This window comes from Dendropsophus ebraccatus, chromosome 3 (assembly GCF_027789765.1).
Source record: "Dendropsophus ebraccatus isolate aDenEbr1 chromosome 3, aDenEbr1.pat, whole genome shotgun sequence".
In the NCBI taxonomy this organism is placed as follows: domain Eukaryota; kingdom Metazoa; phylum Chordata; class Amphibia; order Anura; family Hylidae; genus Dendropsophus; species Dendropsophus ebraccatus.
Window position 1 is genome coordinate 44,211,195 of NC_091456.1, and position 21,064 is coordinate 44,232,258.

The 21,064-nt window shown below is 43.0% G+C and overlaps 1 protein-coding gene across 1 annotated transcript; it reads right to left on the reverse strand.

Moving 5' to 3' along the window:
- Positions 1 to 6,161: 6,161 nt before the first annotated feature.
- LOC138785543 (zinc finger MYM-type protein 1-like) lies at positions 6,162 to 13,563 on the reverse strand. The gene is made up of 2 exons (XM_069961595.1): positions 13,446 to 13,563; positions 6,162 to 12,173 (listed from the first exon to the last, which is right to left on the reverse strand). The coding sequence occupies exons 1-2, from the start codon at positions 13,461 to 13,463 to the stop codon at positions 9,816 to 9,818; spliced, it is 2,376 nt and encodes a 791-aa protein (XP_069817696.1). The 5' UTR covers positions 13,464 to 13,563; the 3' UTR covers positions 6,162 to 9,815.
- Between the last annotated feature and the right edge of the window lie 7,501 nt (positions 13,564 to 21,064).

Sequence of the window (21,064 nt, forward strand, 5' to 3'; positions counted from 1 at the left end):
AAACACTCTAAGGGTACGTGCACACTGCGGAATCGCGACAGATAACTCTTCGTGCATTCCACAGTTGGCACCCACCGGCGGAGTGATGCAGGCGCGCGTCTCCGTCCGTGTCATAGACTCCATTCTATGCACGGGCGGATTCCGCTCTCCGTCCAACGTGTTCATTCTTTGGACGGACGACGGAATCCGCCCATGCATAACATGGAGTCTTTGACACGGGTGGAGACGCGCGCCCGCATCAGTCCGCCGGCGGGTGCCAGCTGCGGAATGCACAAAGGGTTATCCTTTGCCATTCCGCAGTGTGCACGTACCCCAAATCTGTAAGTGTACCCTGAGGTACTCTCACAGAGTTAGTAGAATTTCACTCCATACCGTCATCTCTTATTGGGACGGTACTGGCGGAAAAGACGTGTCTGGGGGGCAGCGTACGCTACGCTACCCCCAGACACGTCACTGGATGATGAGGATGAATGGAGGAAAGAAGGATCCCCCCATTCATCCTCACTGGCTGTTTCGGTGTCGGAGGCAATAATAGCGTATGCGTCCGATACCGAAAACACCCTGGGGGCCATCTTTATATGGGGACTAGTATATGGGGTATGTAGTGGTGTAGTGTCAAACTTTATTCAATGTAATGTAGTGTTTTTTACGTGTTTTTTTTACAGTAAGTATAAAAAAAAACCTACGCCAACAAAGGCGTTGCTGATAAATGCCGCACTTATGCGCGGCACTTATAAGCAGACCGTGGCAGTAGAATACAGAAAAAAAAACACCCTACGCCAAAAAGGAGGAGTTGCTGATTAGCAGCGCACTTTCGTGCGATGCTGATCAACACTCAGCGGCGATAGGGTGCGGAAAATAGAAAAAAAAAAAAAAACTTTTTCTATATTCTGAATATCCCTGTAGCTGCTGATAAGTGTATTACACATATCAGCCGCTAGGGGGCAGCAGAGCGCAAAATCCGGAAATTGACGAGGCTGGAGCCGAAAATAGCCGAAAGAAGACGACGAGGACCGCCGGAAAGACCCGAAGACCGAACGTAATGACGGAGGACGCCGCGAACCCGGAAGACGCCGATCAGGAGCCTGGGACAGGTGAGTAATGTACAAATACCTGCTCAGGACCCCTCCGCTACCTAGCTGAGGGGTCCAGGGCAGGTATTTATTATTTTGTGGGACTCTGATCGCCGTGCCACCGGCCCGATCGCCGTGAACGGCCGGCCGTTCACGGCGATCGGGCCGGTGGCACGGCGATCAACATTACTTTTTACAGTAATGGCGGTCGGCGCCGTCCTCGGACAGCACCGACCGCCATTTTTTTCCGGGTCATCGGGTCACCGATGACCCGGAAAGGTTCCGAACGCCACTATTGGCTGATCTGAATTGATTAGCCAATAGCGGCGATCGTAAGCACGGGGGGTGTTAACCACCCCCCGTGCCGTGAAGCTATGATGGCCTGCTATGATTTATAGCAGGCCATCTTCCCCGACCGCTGTGTGTGAACACGCAGCGATCGGGGAAACATCGGGCGTAAATTTACGCCCTGATGCGCTAAGTACCAGGGCGCGAGGGCGTAAGTTTACGCCCGATGTCGTTAAGGGGTTAACACAGGTGTGGGTGTTGATGAGGACAGGGTTGGAAATCAATCTGTCATGATTAAGTAAGAATGACACCACTGGACACTTTAAAAGGAGGCTGGTGCTTGGCATCATTGCTTCTCTTCTGTTAACCATGGTTATCTCTAAAGAAACACGTGCAGTCATGATTGCACTGCACAAAAATGGCCTAACAGGGAAGAGTATCGCAGCTAGAAAGATTGCACCTCAGTCAACAATCTATTGCATCATCAAGAACTTCAAGAAAAGAGGTTCCATTGTTGCCAAAAAGGCTCCTGGGCGCCCATGAAAGACCAGCAAGCACCAGGACAGTCTCTTAAAAGTGTTTCAGCTGCGGGATCGGGCTACCAGCAGTGCAGAGCTTACTCAGGAATGGTAGCAGGCAGGTGTAAATGCATCTGCACGCACTGTGAGGCGGAGACTCCTGGAGCAAGGCCTGGTCTCAAGGAGGGCAGCAAAGAAGCCACTTCTCTCCAGAAAAAAAAACATCAGGTAAAGGGAGTGGACTGCTGAGGACTGGGGTAAAGTCATTTTCTCTGATGAATCCCCTTTCCGATTGTTTTGGACATCTGGAAAAAAGCTTATTCGGAGAAGACTAGGTGAGCGCTACCACCAGTCTTGTATCATGCCAACTGTAAAGCATCCTGAAACCATTCATGTGTGGGGTTGCTTCTCAGCCAAGGGAATCGGCTCTCTCACAGTCTTGCCTAAAAACACAGCCATGAATATAGAATGGTATCAGAATGTCCTCTAAGAGCAACTTCTCCCAACCTTACAAGAGCAGTTTGGCGATCAACAATGCCTTTTCCAGCATGATGGAGCACCTTGCCATAAAGCGAAGGTGATAACTAAATGGCTCAGGGAACAAAACAGAGATTTTGGGTCCATGGCCTGGAAACTCCCCAGATCTTAAAGGGGTACTCCAGTGGGGGGGCACTTTTTTACTGGGACTGGAGAGAGGAGGTGGCCGAGGAAAAAGACGTTCACTCACCTCCCCGGTTCCAGCGGCGGGTCCCGCATCGCAGCGCTCTGGTGCCCGGTCGCTTCCGGGTGTCTGACGTGGGCCCGAGACGTGACATCTCAGGTCCGCTCAGCCACTCATTGAAGGAGGCAGGATTCGTTTCAAGTCCGCTCAGATCCCACCTCCTTCACTGAGTGGCTGAGCGGACCTGAGACGTCACGTCTTGGGCCCACTTCAGACACCCGGAAGCGGCCGGGCACCGGAGCGCTGCCATGTGGGACCCGCCGCTGGAATCGGGGAGGTGAATGGACGTCTTTTTCCTCAGTCACCTCCTCCCCGGTCCCAGTAAAAAAGTGCCCCCCTCACTGGAGTACCCCCTTAATCCCATTGAGAACTTGTGGTCAATCATCAAGAGACGGATGGTCAAACAAAAACCAACAAATTCTGACAAAATGCAAGCATTGATTGTGCAAGAATGGACTGCTATAAGTCAGGATTTGGTCCAGAAGTTGATTGAGAGCATGCCAGGGAGAACTGCAGAGGTCCTGAAGAAGTATCAACACTGCAAATATTGACTTGCTGCATTTATTTGCAGTAACTCATTCTAACTGTCAATATAAGCTTTTGTTACTCATATGATTGCAATTATATTTCTGTATGTGATAAAAACATCTGACAAACACACATAAAAACCAGAGGGCAGCAGATCATGTGAAAATAATATTTGTGTCATTCTCAAAACTTTTGGCCATGACTGTAGCATTGATTACGCCAGATAAAAGATTTTGGTACTGTATTGATTAAAATTCATAAAAAATTATTAAAGAGACCATGGCCTACCACCAAGCAGGTCTATGTGTAATTTTGTTTTTTGTTCTTTATCTGATATGTTCAATATTAGTCAATAAACCATGCATAGTTAGTTTCCATGGTTAGTATTACAGCTATAACTATCACAGTGAATACTAGTCTCAGGTAAGTTATAAAAATCATCGGGGGATATGCATCACCTGCACAATAACATTTGTGCTTGCATACTTTTGACGTGCTGCGCAAAAATCTCTGGTCCTTGTTCAAAATTTATCATTGAGAGCACAGGCCTTGATAAATCTCGAGCAATTTTTCCGCTTCTTTTGGCTAACAGTTTGGCGAAAGAAAACGTCACCAGGGTCTGACTGGTGTCCTGCTGCACACTTATTTTTGCGCAAGACAAAAAAAATAGCACGTTAAATCTAACTTTAAAGGAGAAGTTCGGGCAAAAACATTTTTAATATGTTATTAGTTAGGGAAAGTTAGACAAATTCCTAATATACATATATTATGGGAAATGCACATTTACTGCAATTTCCCTTAATTTAGTAGATCACGGAGACTTCAAAATCTCAGAAATACCTTGACGTCACGAACCAGGGTGTAATTCCAATAGAGTGTCCAGCAGGGGGCGCACTATATATAAAAGTCAATGAGTACCACTAACTTCTATATATAGTGCACCCCTGCTGGACACTCCATTGTAATCAATGGCTGCCTATGGAACAGGAGAGTCTGCACACTGCACTACTCCCCTATCACCTATCTGCTCATAGTATGAGCAGATAGATAATGGGGGCGTAGTACCAGAGCCATCCCCAATTGGGGATTATATGACATGGAGAGAAAGGAGCTGCTGCACCTCACACCTATGGCTGACACTAATGCCTCTTGGCTACATTTAAAAACCAACGCCAGGATGTTGGTATATAATTTGATCGAACCATATTGCCACGTGCAGGTCCCCTGGATCACATGAATCCCTACGCTAACTCAACACTATATCGGTCAGCGACCGCAAACCCCGCAAAGCGAGCGCAAGCAGGGAAGGGAAGCCACGGAATGGCCCTGCAACCCCACTGTCACAGGACCAAACCCCAAGGGCCCCCAATCAGTAGGAAGCACCTGTGCACACATGGTAAGTACATCCTATTCTTACCATTCTACCTGCAGGAGCAATGGTGAGTATCAAGACCATGTTCACACTTGTGTTGCTTGGTGGCAGCTTTCCCCGCCGGCGGGGCCTGCTGGGTTTGTGGGGGCCCTTGGGGTTTGGTCCTGTGACATTGGGGTTGCAGGGCAATTCTATGGCCTCCCTTCCCTGCTTGCCCTTGCATTGCGGGGTTTGCGGTCACTGACTGACACAGTGTTAAGTTACTGCAGGGACCCATGTGGTCCAGGGGACCAGCACGTGGTACATGAGGCAATATGGTTTGATCAAATTATATACCAACATCCTGGCATTGGTTTTTAAATGTAGCCGAGGCATTAGTGTCAGCCATAGGTGTGAGGTGCAGCAGCTCCTTTCTCTCTATGTCGTAATACCTAAGGTCCGTATACACTTTATACTCGGCTGAACTCTCAATTTAAAGTGTATGGGGGTCTCCCACACCTCCACTGACAGATTATGTCACTTATCTATTAAGGTTATTTTAGATATATGCAAAAAGTGTTACAGTTTAGGGTTTAGGACTTTCCCTCAGTTTGAATGCACTTAGCAAAGACATAGGAACCCTGAACAGGGGACCCTGCCTATTGACGCCAAATAACATCTTTGAGTATCTATATTGTGCTTTCTAAACTTGACAACCTCTCTAATATTCTTCCAAGTAATAACTCATGAGATTAGTTAACTATTTTAATAAATATTTTATTTTTAAAATCATAGCATTGCCTCACCAGTAACAAAATGGGATGAGAGTCAAACTGCCATAAAAAAGTTATATGCGACATATATCATGACAAATGATTGCTTCATACAATGAATTACAAAATGAAAAAGAAAATCTCAAATCTTAACTTTATTGTTAAACATAGTATACAACAATCTATATACCGTCCGTTGAAGCGCTACGCGCGAAACAAGCCTGTTACCCGCACCCAGCTGGCGTCTGCTCTATGATGTCCGCACTTAAGAAATAAAAAGAAGTTATCACAAGTGTCGGTGAGTGCAGTTTTCATTTCTTCATTACCCACAATCTATATACCAGCAACAGTGTGTACTTTAAAAAGCGCAAAAACTTTAATAAACGCTGTAGAATATGCACTGCTGTTTTACATCATCTGGAGTTTTAACATAAAAGGTGCCCATAAAGTTACATGTCAAATAAAATAAGCACTATGGGTAAGTAAACAAACTAGAAGTAAAGGCATACCCGAGTGAGTGCTCAAATGTTTATGTATCGTCGCTGTGTTCTGAAGCTGTGGCCAGAAGCGTGGACTGCAACATTGTCAGCATCTTCGACGGAGGTTTAAAGTTTGTCTTGCTGGTCACTAGAGATGAGCGAATTTACAATACAAGCAAAGGGAATAGATTTGTTTATTCGGCAGTCGGCTTATACGCTGGCTGCCATTGATCTCTGTGCCGTTCCACTCTGGAAAAGTCCTGGGAAACTGGGAGAAGTTCTGCATTGCACATACATCCCATGATTAATGCATAAAGGGTTACTATCAGTCTGTGCTAGTGGCAGGACATGCAGTCAAACTGACGGCAAGTTCTAGACTTTAAACCATAACATTTATACCATATATCTAAAATGAACCCAATTGATTATATGTTGGCTGCTGTTGATCTCTGCGCCGGTCCTCCCCTGACCCCTGAGTCCTGGGAAACTGGGAGAAGATTACCAGGGCTAGATCCAGCTTTTCCAGGTACCTGGGGTGGAGCAGCAGGCAGTGGCACAGAGATCAAAAGCAGCTGGCGTATAAGCCGACTGCCTTACAATTGAAATGCTTTGCTTCATTTGTAATGTATATTCGCTCATCTCTACTGGTCATCATTTTAAAGTAAAACTATCAGCAGGCTAGAATCTAACCTGCTGATATGTCCCTACTGCCCACTGAAGATGAAGGCAAGTTTCTTACTTTCATCCTCTGAGCCATTTCCGTACAGTTTGTAGTCGATAGACTAATAAGGTGGTTTGGTGCACTGGGGGCAGGACTACCTCCTCCAGCGCACCAATCCACCCCCGGCCGGATCACCCGTTCTACAGAATATCAGTGGAACAGGCCAGCCGGCTACAGGCTGGATCGGTGGATTTACTAGGGGTAGGTGCACCAGACCACCTTATTAGCCTATGGATTTGACTACAAACTGCACAGAAATGGCGCCAAGGATGAAGGTAAGAAATTTACCTTCATCCTCAGCACTCCATTGGGACATATCAGCGGGTTAGATTTGTGTAACCTGCTGATAGTTTACCTTTAAACTGCAAAGTTGTGTGGTTTTCTTTGCCTGACTCTACCTCCCCTACCTGCTCTAATTCCTCTTCACCCAAGTCCTCCTCTGTACCATTCTGGCAGGTAGGGATTGCTGAGGGCCTGTAGCTCTGCCTAGATCTGAGCTAGGTTCCTACCTAGTGGTAGACTGAACTCATTTTACATATTCTTTACTAAAGGTTCTATAAAACTAATACACAGTTCACTTCTTGCTGGCAGTGTTAAAATTATCCTTTAGGATTGAAACGTGATTTAAAACTGCTCCTATAAAGTGGCATTCAAAGACATTAAGCTGATATATAAGGATGGAAAATATTACAGAATATAAAAAAGCAGGAAAAGTATTTACACTCAAATACATATAAAAATAGAATGTTAATACTAAACTTTACAGCCACAGACAACTTCCACCTCTCTTCTAGGGCCTAGATTGCCATCACATAATCTTAGAACCACCTATATGCCAATGTCGGCATTTTTTTTTTTTTTATAAACCCAGAAAATAATTGTAACAGGTGCACGTAAAGGGAATAGGAGAGATGGTTTCTAGGTAGGTGTTAAAGGCATCTTCACAGGTGTCCCTTTAAATGCGAACTTCTGCTTAAAATTGCAGGAGTTGCGGCACACATGGGGGAAGAAAATATAGGGCAGGTAAGGCAACTGACCCTGCCACGTGGACATCTACATATATGTAATGATGCAAACTGCTCGGCTCAAATGCAGAAGTTTGGCAATGAAGGTGCTCTTAATCTCTTCCTCTAATATAAATAACTGGTGTTTAAATGATTTGCCCCAGGCAATGAGTGTTCATAGTTTCATGAAATTTCAGGTGTTCTCTGAAATACCCCAAAACAACACTAAACATGTTGTCTTAGATATGCACATAACAAAGCAAAAAAAAAAGCAGGTAACAATTCTGTAATTTGGTTGATTGATTTGAAGGGGTATGTGGAGAGGCATGTGACCATATAGGTGCACCACTGTGCCAGTTCTAGTTTCCTATGTGCAGTCTATCACTATGGATAATGCTGATCGCCGTGTATATCATATGCTCCTCCATGTGCACACAGCACAGTCCAGACTGCACAGGGCAGCTACAGATCTACAGATAATGGGGCAAAGCAGGAATAGTGTATGTATAAGTAACATAACAAGCATTAAAATGCTTTTCCGTGCAGTAAGTAGAATGTAGCTGAACCCTTTAAATTCTGCTAAATGACAGCCTTCCTTGTTTCATTTCTTTTATACATAAACATTTGTAAATTATAAAAAAAAAAAACTGTCTGGACAAAAGTCCACAGTGACATGGTTTAAATCAAATATATTCATATAAATTCTGCTAAAACTTTCCTAGTAGAAAATACAATCTGCTTAACTCCTTCCACTTTATACGCCGGTTGCAAATAAATCAGCACGTTAAACATGACAGATTTAAAGTACAAATCACGTCCACTGCACAACGAAAAGGAAAAAAAACTCCGTTGTCTGTGCAGTGTGGCACGAGTGTCGATCAGTTGTCGATTAGCTATCCTGTGGATAGCTCATCAGTACATTTTGTCTGGAAAAAGTTCTTTAAAATGGTATGAATATATTTAACATTAAAATGGCACTTTGAGTAATTTAAAATATTAAAAGGCTGTGCTGAAATATAAACAGTGATTATTTACAACGATCAAGCAAGAGCATAATATATTACCAAAAAACGTCCCAATGAAGTTAAAGATATGATGTCCAATAAAGTTAATGGAGGCACTGCAACTTCAAATTCCTTTATACAAGTAACATCCTTGAAGTCAGTGCCTTGGCTCTGGGTATACCAATTACCTCACAAAAAAATATTAGGATGATTTTTTTTCCATTTTTTATTCTCATGCATTCAAAACAAGAAAATTTTTTAGTGATCAATAGTACAGGCAATTTTAAGAAACTTTGTAACTGGGTTTATTAGCCGAAAAATGCTTTTTTTTATTATGAAAAAGCAGTTTGAAGCTCTCCCCCCACCCCCCGTCTCAATGGAGAGGGGAGGGGTAGAGGGAGATGAGGCACCAAAACAGGACAACAAAGTTAATTTACAGCTACATTACCATGCTATCTCCTCTGAAGTCAGCACTGACCTCTCTGACCTCTGAATACCGGCTTTCACACAGGTCCCACTGTGTAATCCTTTTTTGTCTGCTCTCTGCCGGTGAATAATCTCCCTCCTCTTCCTTCCCCTCTCCATAGGTTACACAGGGCTCGACTGATGTAAAAGAGTCGAGATTTCCCGATAATGAGAGAGAGGAGGGAGGAGGGGACCTGGGAAAAGTCTTTTTCAATGCAGATAATAGCATATTTGTCTAATAAACCCAATTACAAAGTTTCTTAAAATCGCCTGGACTATTGATTTTTTGCACAAAAAAAAAAAAAAAATAAGACAGTGACACTTTAAAGGATTTATCCAATAAAGAAAACAATGCTTTATATTTATAATACACCATTATTCCAAATAGACTCCAACTGCAAGGACCTCCAAAGGGTCTGCACATCAACTCCAATAGAGCCAGCTTTCTTGTTCTTGCATAGCCTGTGTCATACGCTTGTTGAGGATCTCTTTTGTAACTGTACACTTTAATGGTGGGAAGGAGGTGTTGTAGTCACTGTATTTTTATGACTGACAATTTAGACTAGGGTTATGGTGCGTTTACACAGAGATTTATCTGTCAGATTTTTTAAGCCAAAGCCAGGAAAAGACTTTAAACAGGGAACAGGTCATAAAGGAAAGACTGAGAAAGACTCATTTTAAATCCATTCCTGGCTTTCATACTAGTGAATGGGGCCATGTTGAGGCTCACGAACTACCGCAACCCTGAAGTCATGAAGTCTACAACTACAGGGTCACAGTAGCTTGTGGATCGCTGCACGGCCTTATTTACTTGTATGAGTGAAGGAGTTGCTGTGTAGCCCCAGCCTTAACAGCCATCCACATTCACTACAAAGTGGGCATTGGCGCTTTCAGGAGCCATGAACAAAGTTGTGTGCAATAGTTTCCAAACACAGGTTATCTAAACGCGTCTCGTTCACGTAGCATATAGCCACATCATTTGACCGTGTCTCTGTGGTTGTAAACTTCAACAGAGTTTTCAGTCTTTGAAAGGGGCCACAAATCTGGTCACTTTCCATTGTGCTCACTGGAATAATAAGTAACAGTTTCAAAAATTTACCCAGCTCATTGAAAAATTCCTTGACTTCAGGACTAACTGACTTGTAAAGACTTACAGCTTCTGATAGAGAACTATAGCTGTTTTTGTGAGCAAACATTTCTAACTGGACCTTTAGCATGCGAACATTAAACTCCGGGTATTTTGAGAGGATTCCAAGCTTTTGCTCAACAACGCTGTCAGAGTCTCCTTTGCCTGCAGCAAGCAAAACATCTTCCAGAATGCAATATTCCATAAAGCCTTGTTGGAAGAATTGGTTATCCAGCTGAGAAACGATGGCATCAATCATTCTGAAATATTCAGTTTTAAAATATTCCTCCTTGGAAACTGTAGCTTGTGGTTGTACCACCTCTGGACTCTGAGAGCACCCCAGTCTCTGTTGCGGAACAGATAAAGGTGACAGAGTTAGTTTAATAACAATGTCTTCTGCTTGTTTTACGAAATCCAACACAGGAGCTTCTTGACGCACCCTGGTCAGTATTTCTTTTACCATCTTTACTTTCTTCAAAGTGTTAAGCATTAGCTTGTTCTGATCGTCAAAGTTGATATTGAGAATGTTAAGTGACTCCAGCAACGCTCTGATAATGAGCAGAGTCACCAATGTATTCCCTTCGATAAACTCTTGCAACAAAACGTGAGCTCTTACACCAGAAAAACCTGCCTGGGTCTGCATTTCTCGTAGGCCTTCTATGATCAAGCCATAGTGCTGAATAACAGTATTTATCAGTGCCAAGTTAACATGCCACTTGGAAGAACATAAGAGCCTTGTATGACATGTGACATTTGCAGTCACCTCTGCAAACAAAAATTTAAACTTTGACGTTTTGCTAAATAATTTGCACAGATCATTTACAGAATATAAAGCCTGCTGCATGATCGGACTGACATGGCTAGCATTTTTGGCCAAAAAACTGCCACAAGGAACTCCACAATGGACAAACCTGGCCAAAGGTTGTTTCTGTTTCAGCAAAGCTTGTGACTCCATGTAACAAGGAGATGAGACGGATGATTCCCCAAATGCAATTCCTCTAAGAAGATCAATAGGCAGAGAATGTCGATCAAGAATATCTAGGATAAGGTTTGCAGCAGAAGTACCAGTGTCCTCCATTGGATCGAGAAACCCAATAAATTCCTCTTGCGGATGCATGTCTGAATCCAAGTATCGCAAAAAAAGGCTTAGCTGATGTGACTCAGAATTCTGAATGCTGTCTATTAATATAGAGTAGTACATTGAGCCTTGATTTACTTCCCTTGTGATCAATGATGTGATCTCATTACTCATTAGGCCAATAATTTCATGTTGGATTTCTGGGCTAGTGAAATTTTGGTTGGTCATGAGCCAGTATTTGAACACATCATTGTCTTGGCCTAAAAATTTTAGAAGCTCAAACAAACTTTCTTCAATTGATTCATGAGTTTGAAATGTGTGACCTCTATGAATCAAAAAACGTACTGAAGAAATCAGCTTGTTCAAGCAAAGAGTCGGAATAGCCTGTCTTACTTTTCGTTGCTGTTCCAAGGCAGCTTCTCTCTTCTGATTTTGTAAGGCGTGCATCAATTTCCAAGTGGCAAACTCATGGCTTTTAGACTTTTGGTGAGAACCAAACTTTTCCCGAGCTTTTTTCCAGTTAGAAAACCCCACCGCCGTAAATACGGAATCTCTTCGTCTTGTAGAGCCCAGAAGGCCCATGCTCTCAGCTTTTCCACAAGTAAAACAAAGAACACCTTTTAACTGGGGGTTATAATGAAGCCATGGGAAATCTGTATACCAAGCACTTTGGAACCTCAGTTTTCTGGTTCCAAAACACTGTGGGGGCACAAATTCTGCAGATGGCTGAAATGGCTTATCGACATCAAAAAATTTTGTTGTGCTTTCATCTATCGGGCAATGATAACTTGTATTGGAATCTAACACTTCTTCAGCAAACGCATTCAAACTCATATCAGCTTCATGAGAATGGCTGCTTGACTGTGTTACATCATCACTGTACAGACCAAAGCCTTTTAACCAAGCCTCCTCAGAGCAGTCCGTTTCATCCTCATCCTTGATTTCCTTCTTGATTATGTCCATATTAACAGGACAAAACCTTTTTTCTTCTACTGCTATTAAATCATCATCGTGAGGGCGTTTAAAAGGTGGATAAACAGAATCCTGAGAATGAAAAACATTAGAGGTAAATGATCATTTAGCAACTATGGCAATGAGTATTAGAATCATTTCTGAGTAAATCGAAATTAGAAATTGCAACAGCTAAATAAGATTTGCAACTTTACAATGCAGATCTCTTTGATTCCTTATTCCCCTCTGATATGGCTCTTCCTCTGTAGCCTACATATTCCATGATGCTTTTGCAGAGACAGGAAGGGTACAGTTTTATCACACTTAGGGAATATGCATGCTATGGAATCCGCATATAGAACCTCAAGCGGATTTCATCACGCGCCGCACCCACTTGAATTTCCGCCTGTCACGTAGGCACCATTATATGTTTAGGTAGATTTTGCCGTCTGCCTTAAGAATTGACATGTCAATTTTTGGACGGACGTCGCAATCTGGCAAAGTACAGAATGAAGCCTATGAGACGGGCAGAACTTCAAGTAAGGGGTGTGCAGCGGAATCCGTTTGAGGTTCTACGTAGTGTGCACATACACTAAGCTAGCTTTGGTCTGAGCCTTATTGAAGTGCAGCAAGTGATCAGTGACACTGAATTTCTGTGCTCTGACACTGCATAGTATATATTCCTATGAGCCACAGCTTTAGCCTATGTCCTTGCTCTTCCCCCTGACAACTCTTACATTGTGAAGCTACATCTGAGAGAAGTATCCTGGAGATTTTGCAGATATCAGCCAGGAACGTCGCTAAAAACACCCTTGTGGCCAATAAACGGCCTGTGTAAAAGTGACAGTGATCAGCCAAAGACTCGGTAAACGCCCAATTATCATCAGATCATCTGTTTAGAACCTGCTCTAAGATTTTTTTTATTAGCTACACATCTTCCTTTATAAACAGGGCACGTGTGACCAATAAAAATAAAGAAAAAATGTCAGCACAGATATACACACAGAGTAGTGCCCCTTTAAATAATGACGCACAATGTCAATCATCATGCCAGTGGCTGCACCTATATACCCTTCTGTAGACAATAAGCTGGTAGGTTGCTCATAGCCTTATTATGGCTGCCTGGTGGGGGCCCTATCACTTACCTATGAGGTCCTATAAACTCTAATAACAGGACCACATATGTAATAAGAGCTGAAGTGACTGGTAATAGAGATGTCACAGAGATGTATATGTACACCTATAACAAACTCCATTGCATCACATATACAGGTTAATGCAGCTGAAGGGAACGAACCAGGAAATAGGACGCAGAGACCAACCCACACCATATACACGTACAGGACAACATGGACGATCACTTACTGAGGTTCCTGCCTCCATAGCGGAGTATATCTCTCTTCACATATACAGCACAGACAAGACCTGCACATCCAAGGGTACAAACCACATCCTAGTGGGCGAAAGGACCTTTGATGACGTCATGAACATGTGATCAGAGGTGGGCTAAAGGACCTTCCATGGTGTCATGATCATGTGATCAGAAGTGGGCTAAAGGACCTTTGGTAATGTCATGGCCATGTGATCGATAGTGGGCTGAAGGACCTTTGATGACGCCACAAGCACGTGATCAGTCACATGCGTGGGAGGAGCTAGTAGTGCGTAGACTATAAATGGAGTAGCTTCCTATTCAGCACAGCAGCGCGTACACAGAGGAGTTACATGTAAAGCCCTGTGTACTGTATGGGTTATACACACACGGCTTTGCACTATACCTTACACACAATTGTGGCTATATTTTTTATAAACTCGCAGCTTTGTAGTGTATACAGTGACGCCATAGCTCTGTGAGGGCCGAGTACACACCTAGCTCTGTGTCATGTGCTTTATACACACCTGGCTGTGCACTGTCCACTGGGATTAACAGGCTGGAGCCTAATGGGCAGAGGGACCTGGAGCTCACTAGGATTTAGAAGCAGAGAAACTGCTATTCCTGTGTGTAAGGAGAGGCTATCATGGCCGCTACTGTATATACCACGCCTGTGCTTACCTGGAAAATACCGCTGTCTTCCGGCTCTTGTTATGAGGGAATAGTTGAGTAAATGGCCAGCAGAATAATTAAGCCCTGGTATAAGAGAGGGTTAAAATAAAGGGGTTATCTATAACTAAAAAAACAGCTGGCTTCTTACATAAACAGCACCTCAAATAGGTTATGTCAGGTATTACAACACAGTTCTAAGCTACCATGTCAGGATTATGGTGCATTAACACGGACAGATTTATCTGACAGGTCTTTGAAGCCAAAACCAGGAACAGACTATAAACAGGGATCAGGTCATAAAGGAAAGACTGGGAACTATCCTCTTTTTAAATCCATTCCAGCCTTTGGCTTCCAAAATCTGTCAGATAAATCTTTCTGTGTAAACGCACCCTTATGCTAAGTTAACACGAGGCGATTACTGGCCCGATTAACGATTTCGAAGTAAAAATTTTTTTTATAACGATCAGCGTTTAGACGGTACGATATATCGTACGGAAAAATCGTTTTGCGTTCCCGCCCAAAGCCCACCCCCCCCCGTTCAACCGCCGCCCCGATCGCCGCCTCCGCCACTCCGATCGACACCCCCGCCGCTCCGATCGCCATCCACGCCGCCGCCGCTCAGATCGCCCCCGCCGCCCCGGCCACGAGCATACGTTACCTGCTCCGCGTAGCAGGTCTTCAAATCCCCGGCTCCCCTCTTCAGCGTATTGATTGGCTGAAGAGATGATCCGGGAATTTCAAACGGCTCCTCTTCAGCCAATCAGTGCTCCTCTTCAACACTGATTGGCTGAAGAGGAGCCGTTTGACATTCCCGGCTCATCTATCTCTTCAGCCAATCAATGCACATCAGCACTGATTGGCTGAAGAGGAGCCGTTTGAAATTCCCGGCTCCCCTCTTCAGCCAATCAATGCACGATCGGAGCGGCGGGGGTGGCGATCGGCGCGGCGGGGGGCGATCGGAGCGGCGGCGGGGGGGTGGCGATCGGGGGGCTGCGGATGAGCGGGGGGCCGGGCTGCGACGACTGTTTACACAGAACGATCGGCGAATTTTTTACGAACGACGATTTAAGAACAAGTAAAAGATCAAAATGAACGATTTCTCGCTCGTCGTGCGATCGTTCGCCGCGTTTACACGTACGATTATCGTTCGAATTTGAACGTTATTGTGCAAATTCGGCCGATAATCGCTCCGTGTAAACCCAGCATAAGAGAGGCGCGGTTTCTGGAGCTTTGTTTTACAGCCTGTTAATCCCATACACCATGGCGTCCCTGAGGGGTACAGAAAGGGCCCTCTCTAAACAGCGGTGCTCTTAGCCACCACGGCCCAATAACCAAAACTGACCGCCATTTAAATGGCAATGCTCCCCGCTATGCAATCCCGGGAAGCCAGTCCATTGCACTTAAAGCGTAACTGTCATGTTTTTTTTTATTGCAGAAATCAGTAGTATAAGCGTTTTTAAGAAACTCTGTAATAGGTTTTATCAGCCAAAAAAGCCTCCTTCTGTACTCAAGAAGCAATCTCCCAGCCTCCCCCCCTGACTTCTTATCTGTGCATTAACAGGCAAACACGTCTTCATTACAGAGAAGCCAGTGAAGACGGGCTCTGCTCTCTCCATTGTAAGCCTATGAAGGGGGGAGGGGCTGGGGGAGATGAGGGAGCAGGAAGAGGTGACATAAGGGCAGCTGTTTGTAGACTCTCTGGGCACCTAAACCGCAGGATTCTGGGGTCAGAAAGGTCAGTGCTTATCTATGAACTTACTGAGAGAAGATTGCAGGGTGTTGTGCTGTGCAGAAATCCTCCGTGCTCAGTCACTCCTAACAGCCCCTCCCCTCTCCATAGCCACATAATGGAGACAGAAATCCTGCTTCATCTGATGTGAGGGGGGAGGCTGGGAGATTGCTTTTTCACTACAGAAGGAAACTCTTTCAGTACATAAAACCTATTACAGAGTTTCTTAAAATCGCTTGAACTGTTGATATTTAATGTTTTCAAAAAAATGACCCTGAAATGACGGTTACGCTTTAACGCCCAGGGCCTTGAGCAGCCTATGTACTTCACTGATCTCTGAACAAACAGTGTATTGCTCATAGAAGTCTCCTAAAAATTATATATAGTAAAAGTCCCATGCCATAATGAAAATTGAAATCACCCGTCTTGTCTTATTTATTTATTTTTTAACTAAAAAACCCGACAGAGTAGCACATTCACATTACAGCCGCAAAAAAAAAATTCCCCCTCAAATAGTCCCATAGACTGAAAAATGAATCAGAATAGAGCAATTTTATTTAGCATTTTCTTTTTAAACATTTCAGGTTTTTTTTTTAAGATATAAAATAAAAGTTATGTAAGTTGCCCATTGTTGTAATTGTACTGACTTAAAGAATATAGATAACATGTCAGATTTACCTCAGGCCAAATATTTTTGGCCTGAGGCCAAAAAGTAAGCGTGTCATTTGGTAGATTTGATGTCACAAAAAATAAGACCCCCAGTGGGTATGTAGGTGAAAAAATGCAAAGGCTATGGCTTTTGAAACACTAGGACAAATGTGCAAATACAAAAATTTGCTTGGGAATAAGGTTGTAAAATGGCAAACTATAGGGGGGTAGTGAACTTTTGGCGTTTCATTTAAAAAAAAAAAAAGAATAGTATGTATTAAGCTTAAAGCTTAGTTGTACAAGGAGCACAGGAGATTAGACAGCCCAACATACTCTATATGGGGTCATAAACTACTCTTTGGGTACACAGCAGGGCTTGGAAGAGAAGGGGCATCATTTTGCATACTTGGCACAAATTTTGCTGGAACAATATTTGGGTACCGTATGCATTTGCAGTACCCCATGGTACCCATACAGCGGAAACCCCCAAGAATTGACTCCATTTTGGATACTTCAAATTTTCATGAGGAACAAGGAATGAAAGGAGTATCATTTTGAAAATTTAGTGCAGAGTTAGCTTGAACTGTTTATGGGTACCATGCACCTTTGAAGTGCCCCTGCGGTGCCAGTATGGTTGAAATCTAGGGGTTTAATTAGGGTTTGGATCCCGTAGGTAAAGGAATAGGGCTGTACAGATCAAAAATGTATTTTGAATATTATGTACATTTAGCTAAAAATTATTTTTTTAAGCACCCCAAAATTAACTATGCAAAATGTACTATGCACTTAATAAGACAGTACCCCATACATTACCATATACTGTTGTTAAAAGGGAACTCCTGGTAGAGGTTAAAAAAATTAAACTTCTGCAGAAGCATATAGCATTACTTACCTGTCTATCCCAGTTTTGAAACTATCAAAAATCCATTTGTTTGTTGTTGTTTTTTTTTTGGGGGGGGGGGGGGGATTTGTTCTGTATTGTGTTTCTGTCCTTCCTGGTTCATCACTTCCCAAAATGCAATGCTTTCCCTCAGCTGACCATCACAGCCCCCACCCATCACAATCAGTAAAATTTGTGCTGCACCTGCTTCTGGCGGGTCAGAGATGGTGGATCACTCAGGGGATTGGGGGATCCAGCCAAGCCTCCTGGGAGATCACGCCCTGACCCCTGTCTGCATCATCAGCCTGTCCTCAGCAAACACACACAAAGTGAGACAGAGGCATGGAATATTTGTCTCCTAATTTGGGAGAGCAGTGAGAGCAGGAGACAATGTGAATTGGCACAGGGGCCATATCAGCTACCTGTACATAACTTTTAATGTACTTTTAATAGAAAACAAGTTTTTCTTATCCGGAGTTCCCCTTTAAAGCACACAGCAGAGCTCAGAAGGTAGCCATTTTTGGTGCAAATTTTGCTGGAATAGTTTTAGGGCGCCATGTTATATATGTATTCCCCCTGAGGCACCAGTTTACTGGGGACCATTGAAAAGGGACCTCACTTTGGAAACTACACCACTCAGAGAATTTTTCTAGGATGGGTGAGCATTTAGACCCCACAGGTGTTTTAGGAAAGTTTTAGAAATTTTGTTTCTAATATGCACGCTTAACTCAAAATGATTAATTTTGTCAGTACCCAATATTGTACTATGAACTGCTGTTTGGGCACAAAGTAGGGCCCAGGAGGGAAGGCACTATGTCACATATACACAACCCCTAAGATATTGGTACAGCAGGAACCCTTGCTAAGTGACACAATTTTGACATAATTAAAGGGTTTATTGAGCATTTTGACACCACACCCACTAGTGTTTTCCCAAACTTAATGCAAATTACATGGCGCAACATGAGAACTTATCATGTGCTGCCATTTCACTGCCGCATATCTTGCACCCTGCTTTTGCCCCTGGAGATGTGCATCCCATAAATTTAGGCCTGTAGGGCAAATATATTGGGGAAGTTTTTTTATGGAAAGGCAGTTCTCATGGCGTATGCATGTGCAAACATGGCACTAAAATTATCAATCCCTGTCACTGCAGTGCCACAGCGATTTAAAAGTTTCTATATCATGTTCCCGGCATGATACTGATATATCATACCACCGGGGAAACACTCCACTACAGGGCTTTCCTGTCTGTAGCATCTGTAAAATATGGGACGTGGAAATAAGCCCTTATGGTGTGTTTACACAGAGAGATTTATCTGACAGATTTTTTAAGCCAAATCCAGGAACAGACCATAAACAGGGAACGGGTCATAAAGGAAAGACTGAGATTTCTGCCCTTTTTAAATCCATTCATGGCTTTGGCTTCCAAAATCTGTCAGATAAATCTGCCTGTGTAAACACACCATTAGAGTAAGCACTTGGGGGACAGACTCATTTACTTTTATTAGCCTGTCTTTGTTTTTATTTTTATGCTTTTCACTATGTGGTATAAATAATGTGTTGTATTTATTCGTCATTGCAATTACAGCGATTTATATATGTGTATCACTTATTTTGCGATACCAAACACGTTTATTTATTTATTTTTATTCATAACATGGGAAAAGGGGGTGATTAAAACTTTTATTTTTAGGGGAGGGGGCTTTTTATTAATAAAAACACTTATTTTTTTTTACACTTATACACTTATAGTATAAGCACACTGATCTCTTATTGAGATCTATGCTGTAAAGTTATACAGCATAGAACGAGATAGGCACTCGATTGCTTCCGGCTGCCGCAGCCGTAAGCAACCGAGTGCCGAGCCGGGATCATCGCCATTACAGCGCAGACCCCAGCCGGGTGAAGACACGGGGATCGCTCCTCCGGGACAACAGCCCGGGGGGGGGGAGCGATCTCTGCCACTAGACACCACGGAACGGCTGCATCAAGTAATCGGATGCAGCTGTCATCTTTGACATGGACGTCAAAATAATGATCATGAAAATTATTTTTGGACGTCTTTTGCAAACAGCGGACATAATGTTTTAGTTGTTCACATGCAGTTTTTCTTTTTTCACCGTCCTTTCACGGTTTTTACTATTAAATTCAATGGACTTTTCAATTAAAGACACATCCAAAGGCCAATTAGTCCACCTAAAGTAGAATAATGTACCAACAGCCGTCATTGCACTGATGGGCGGCCAAACAGCAAAATGAAGGACGTAATTTTGAACTCAAAATGACGGACGTCATTTTTTTCTTTTCTAAAATGGAGAGGGAAAAACATAGTTGGAAAATAGCGCATGCCAGATTTAGGGTATGTGCACACTATAAAAATTTGGCAGAAACCTCAAGCGAATTCCACCGGGCGGCCTCCGCTTGAAGTTCCGCCCGTTCCATAGACTCAATGATCAACTGCATCAGATTCTGTTCAGTTTCCATTTCATTATAACGCTTATAAACCGGATATTTCTGTTTGATACTGTGTTTTGTTTCTCTTTTACTATATCTCACAGCTATAACATAAAGCTATAAAAATGAAAGGTAGCGCACTCCATCTAGTGTCAATCTAGGGTATATAAGTCCTATATGTTTAGTTAGAAAACATCTATCTTGAAAAATGTGATACTCGATATTACACTTCCTATATTTAACCCTTTCAGGACAAAGACCTTGATGTACCCCAGTGTTCATGGTAAGCATTTAAAAAAAAAAAAAAAACATGTTTCTAGAAACCAACAGATATTTCCTAGATGGTTTGTTATTAGATTTTGTATGAGTGTTTCTTAATGTGATACTATAGTAGCTGGAGCTACCACAGTGACAGATGCTGTAACAATAACTAAGAAGAAAGAAAAGGGTCTTTAGACTATGTTCACACAATATTGTTTTGCAGCCATCTTTTTGGATGGCTGCCCTTTTGACTGCAAAAGACGACAGCAAATAATGACCATAATCATTATTTGTGGTCGTCATTATCAAAAGACAGCCACAAAATCATCATTATGTGAATATAGCCTAAATATATAACTGTCTCTTTCCTCTTGCCACTATGGATGCAAAAATGCACCTGTGGTATGCTAGCAAAGAGCACCGGTTGGCTTTTTCTGCTGTCAGACAAAAGCATATTACTTGGAAATAAGTAATTTTTTTCTTAAAATAAAGCTATATTACCAAAGTATATAACTTTATATTAAAAACATTTAAAGGTCTTTGGTTTGATTCAACCAAGAACAAAATCTGCAGGAAGAGTCGGGGCCCCAGGAAACCAAGAGATACAGGACAGGTGGGCCCTATGGCTAACCCCCCCCCCCCCCACTGTCCCTACCTACTTGCAGTGCAGGTCCTAACTGACCGTCCAACACTGGGCGCCAGTCCATGCATTTCAATAAGTGCAAAACACAGACAAACAAAATACAGAACACAAAATAAATAGTACAAACAGGCTAAGGAGAATACCAAACAAGCAAAGGACAAAAACCAGAGATAGTAACAGAAAGGGCAAACAAGGTACAATGACAGTAGACTAGACAAAGTCACAAAGACACACAGAAGGACAGGACCAAGAAGACAGCAAGCAAATTTTGATTTTATTTTATTTTATTTTGTTTTAATTTATTTTGTCCAATATGGTGATGATT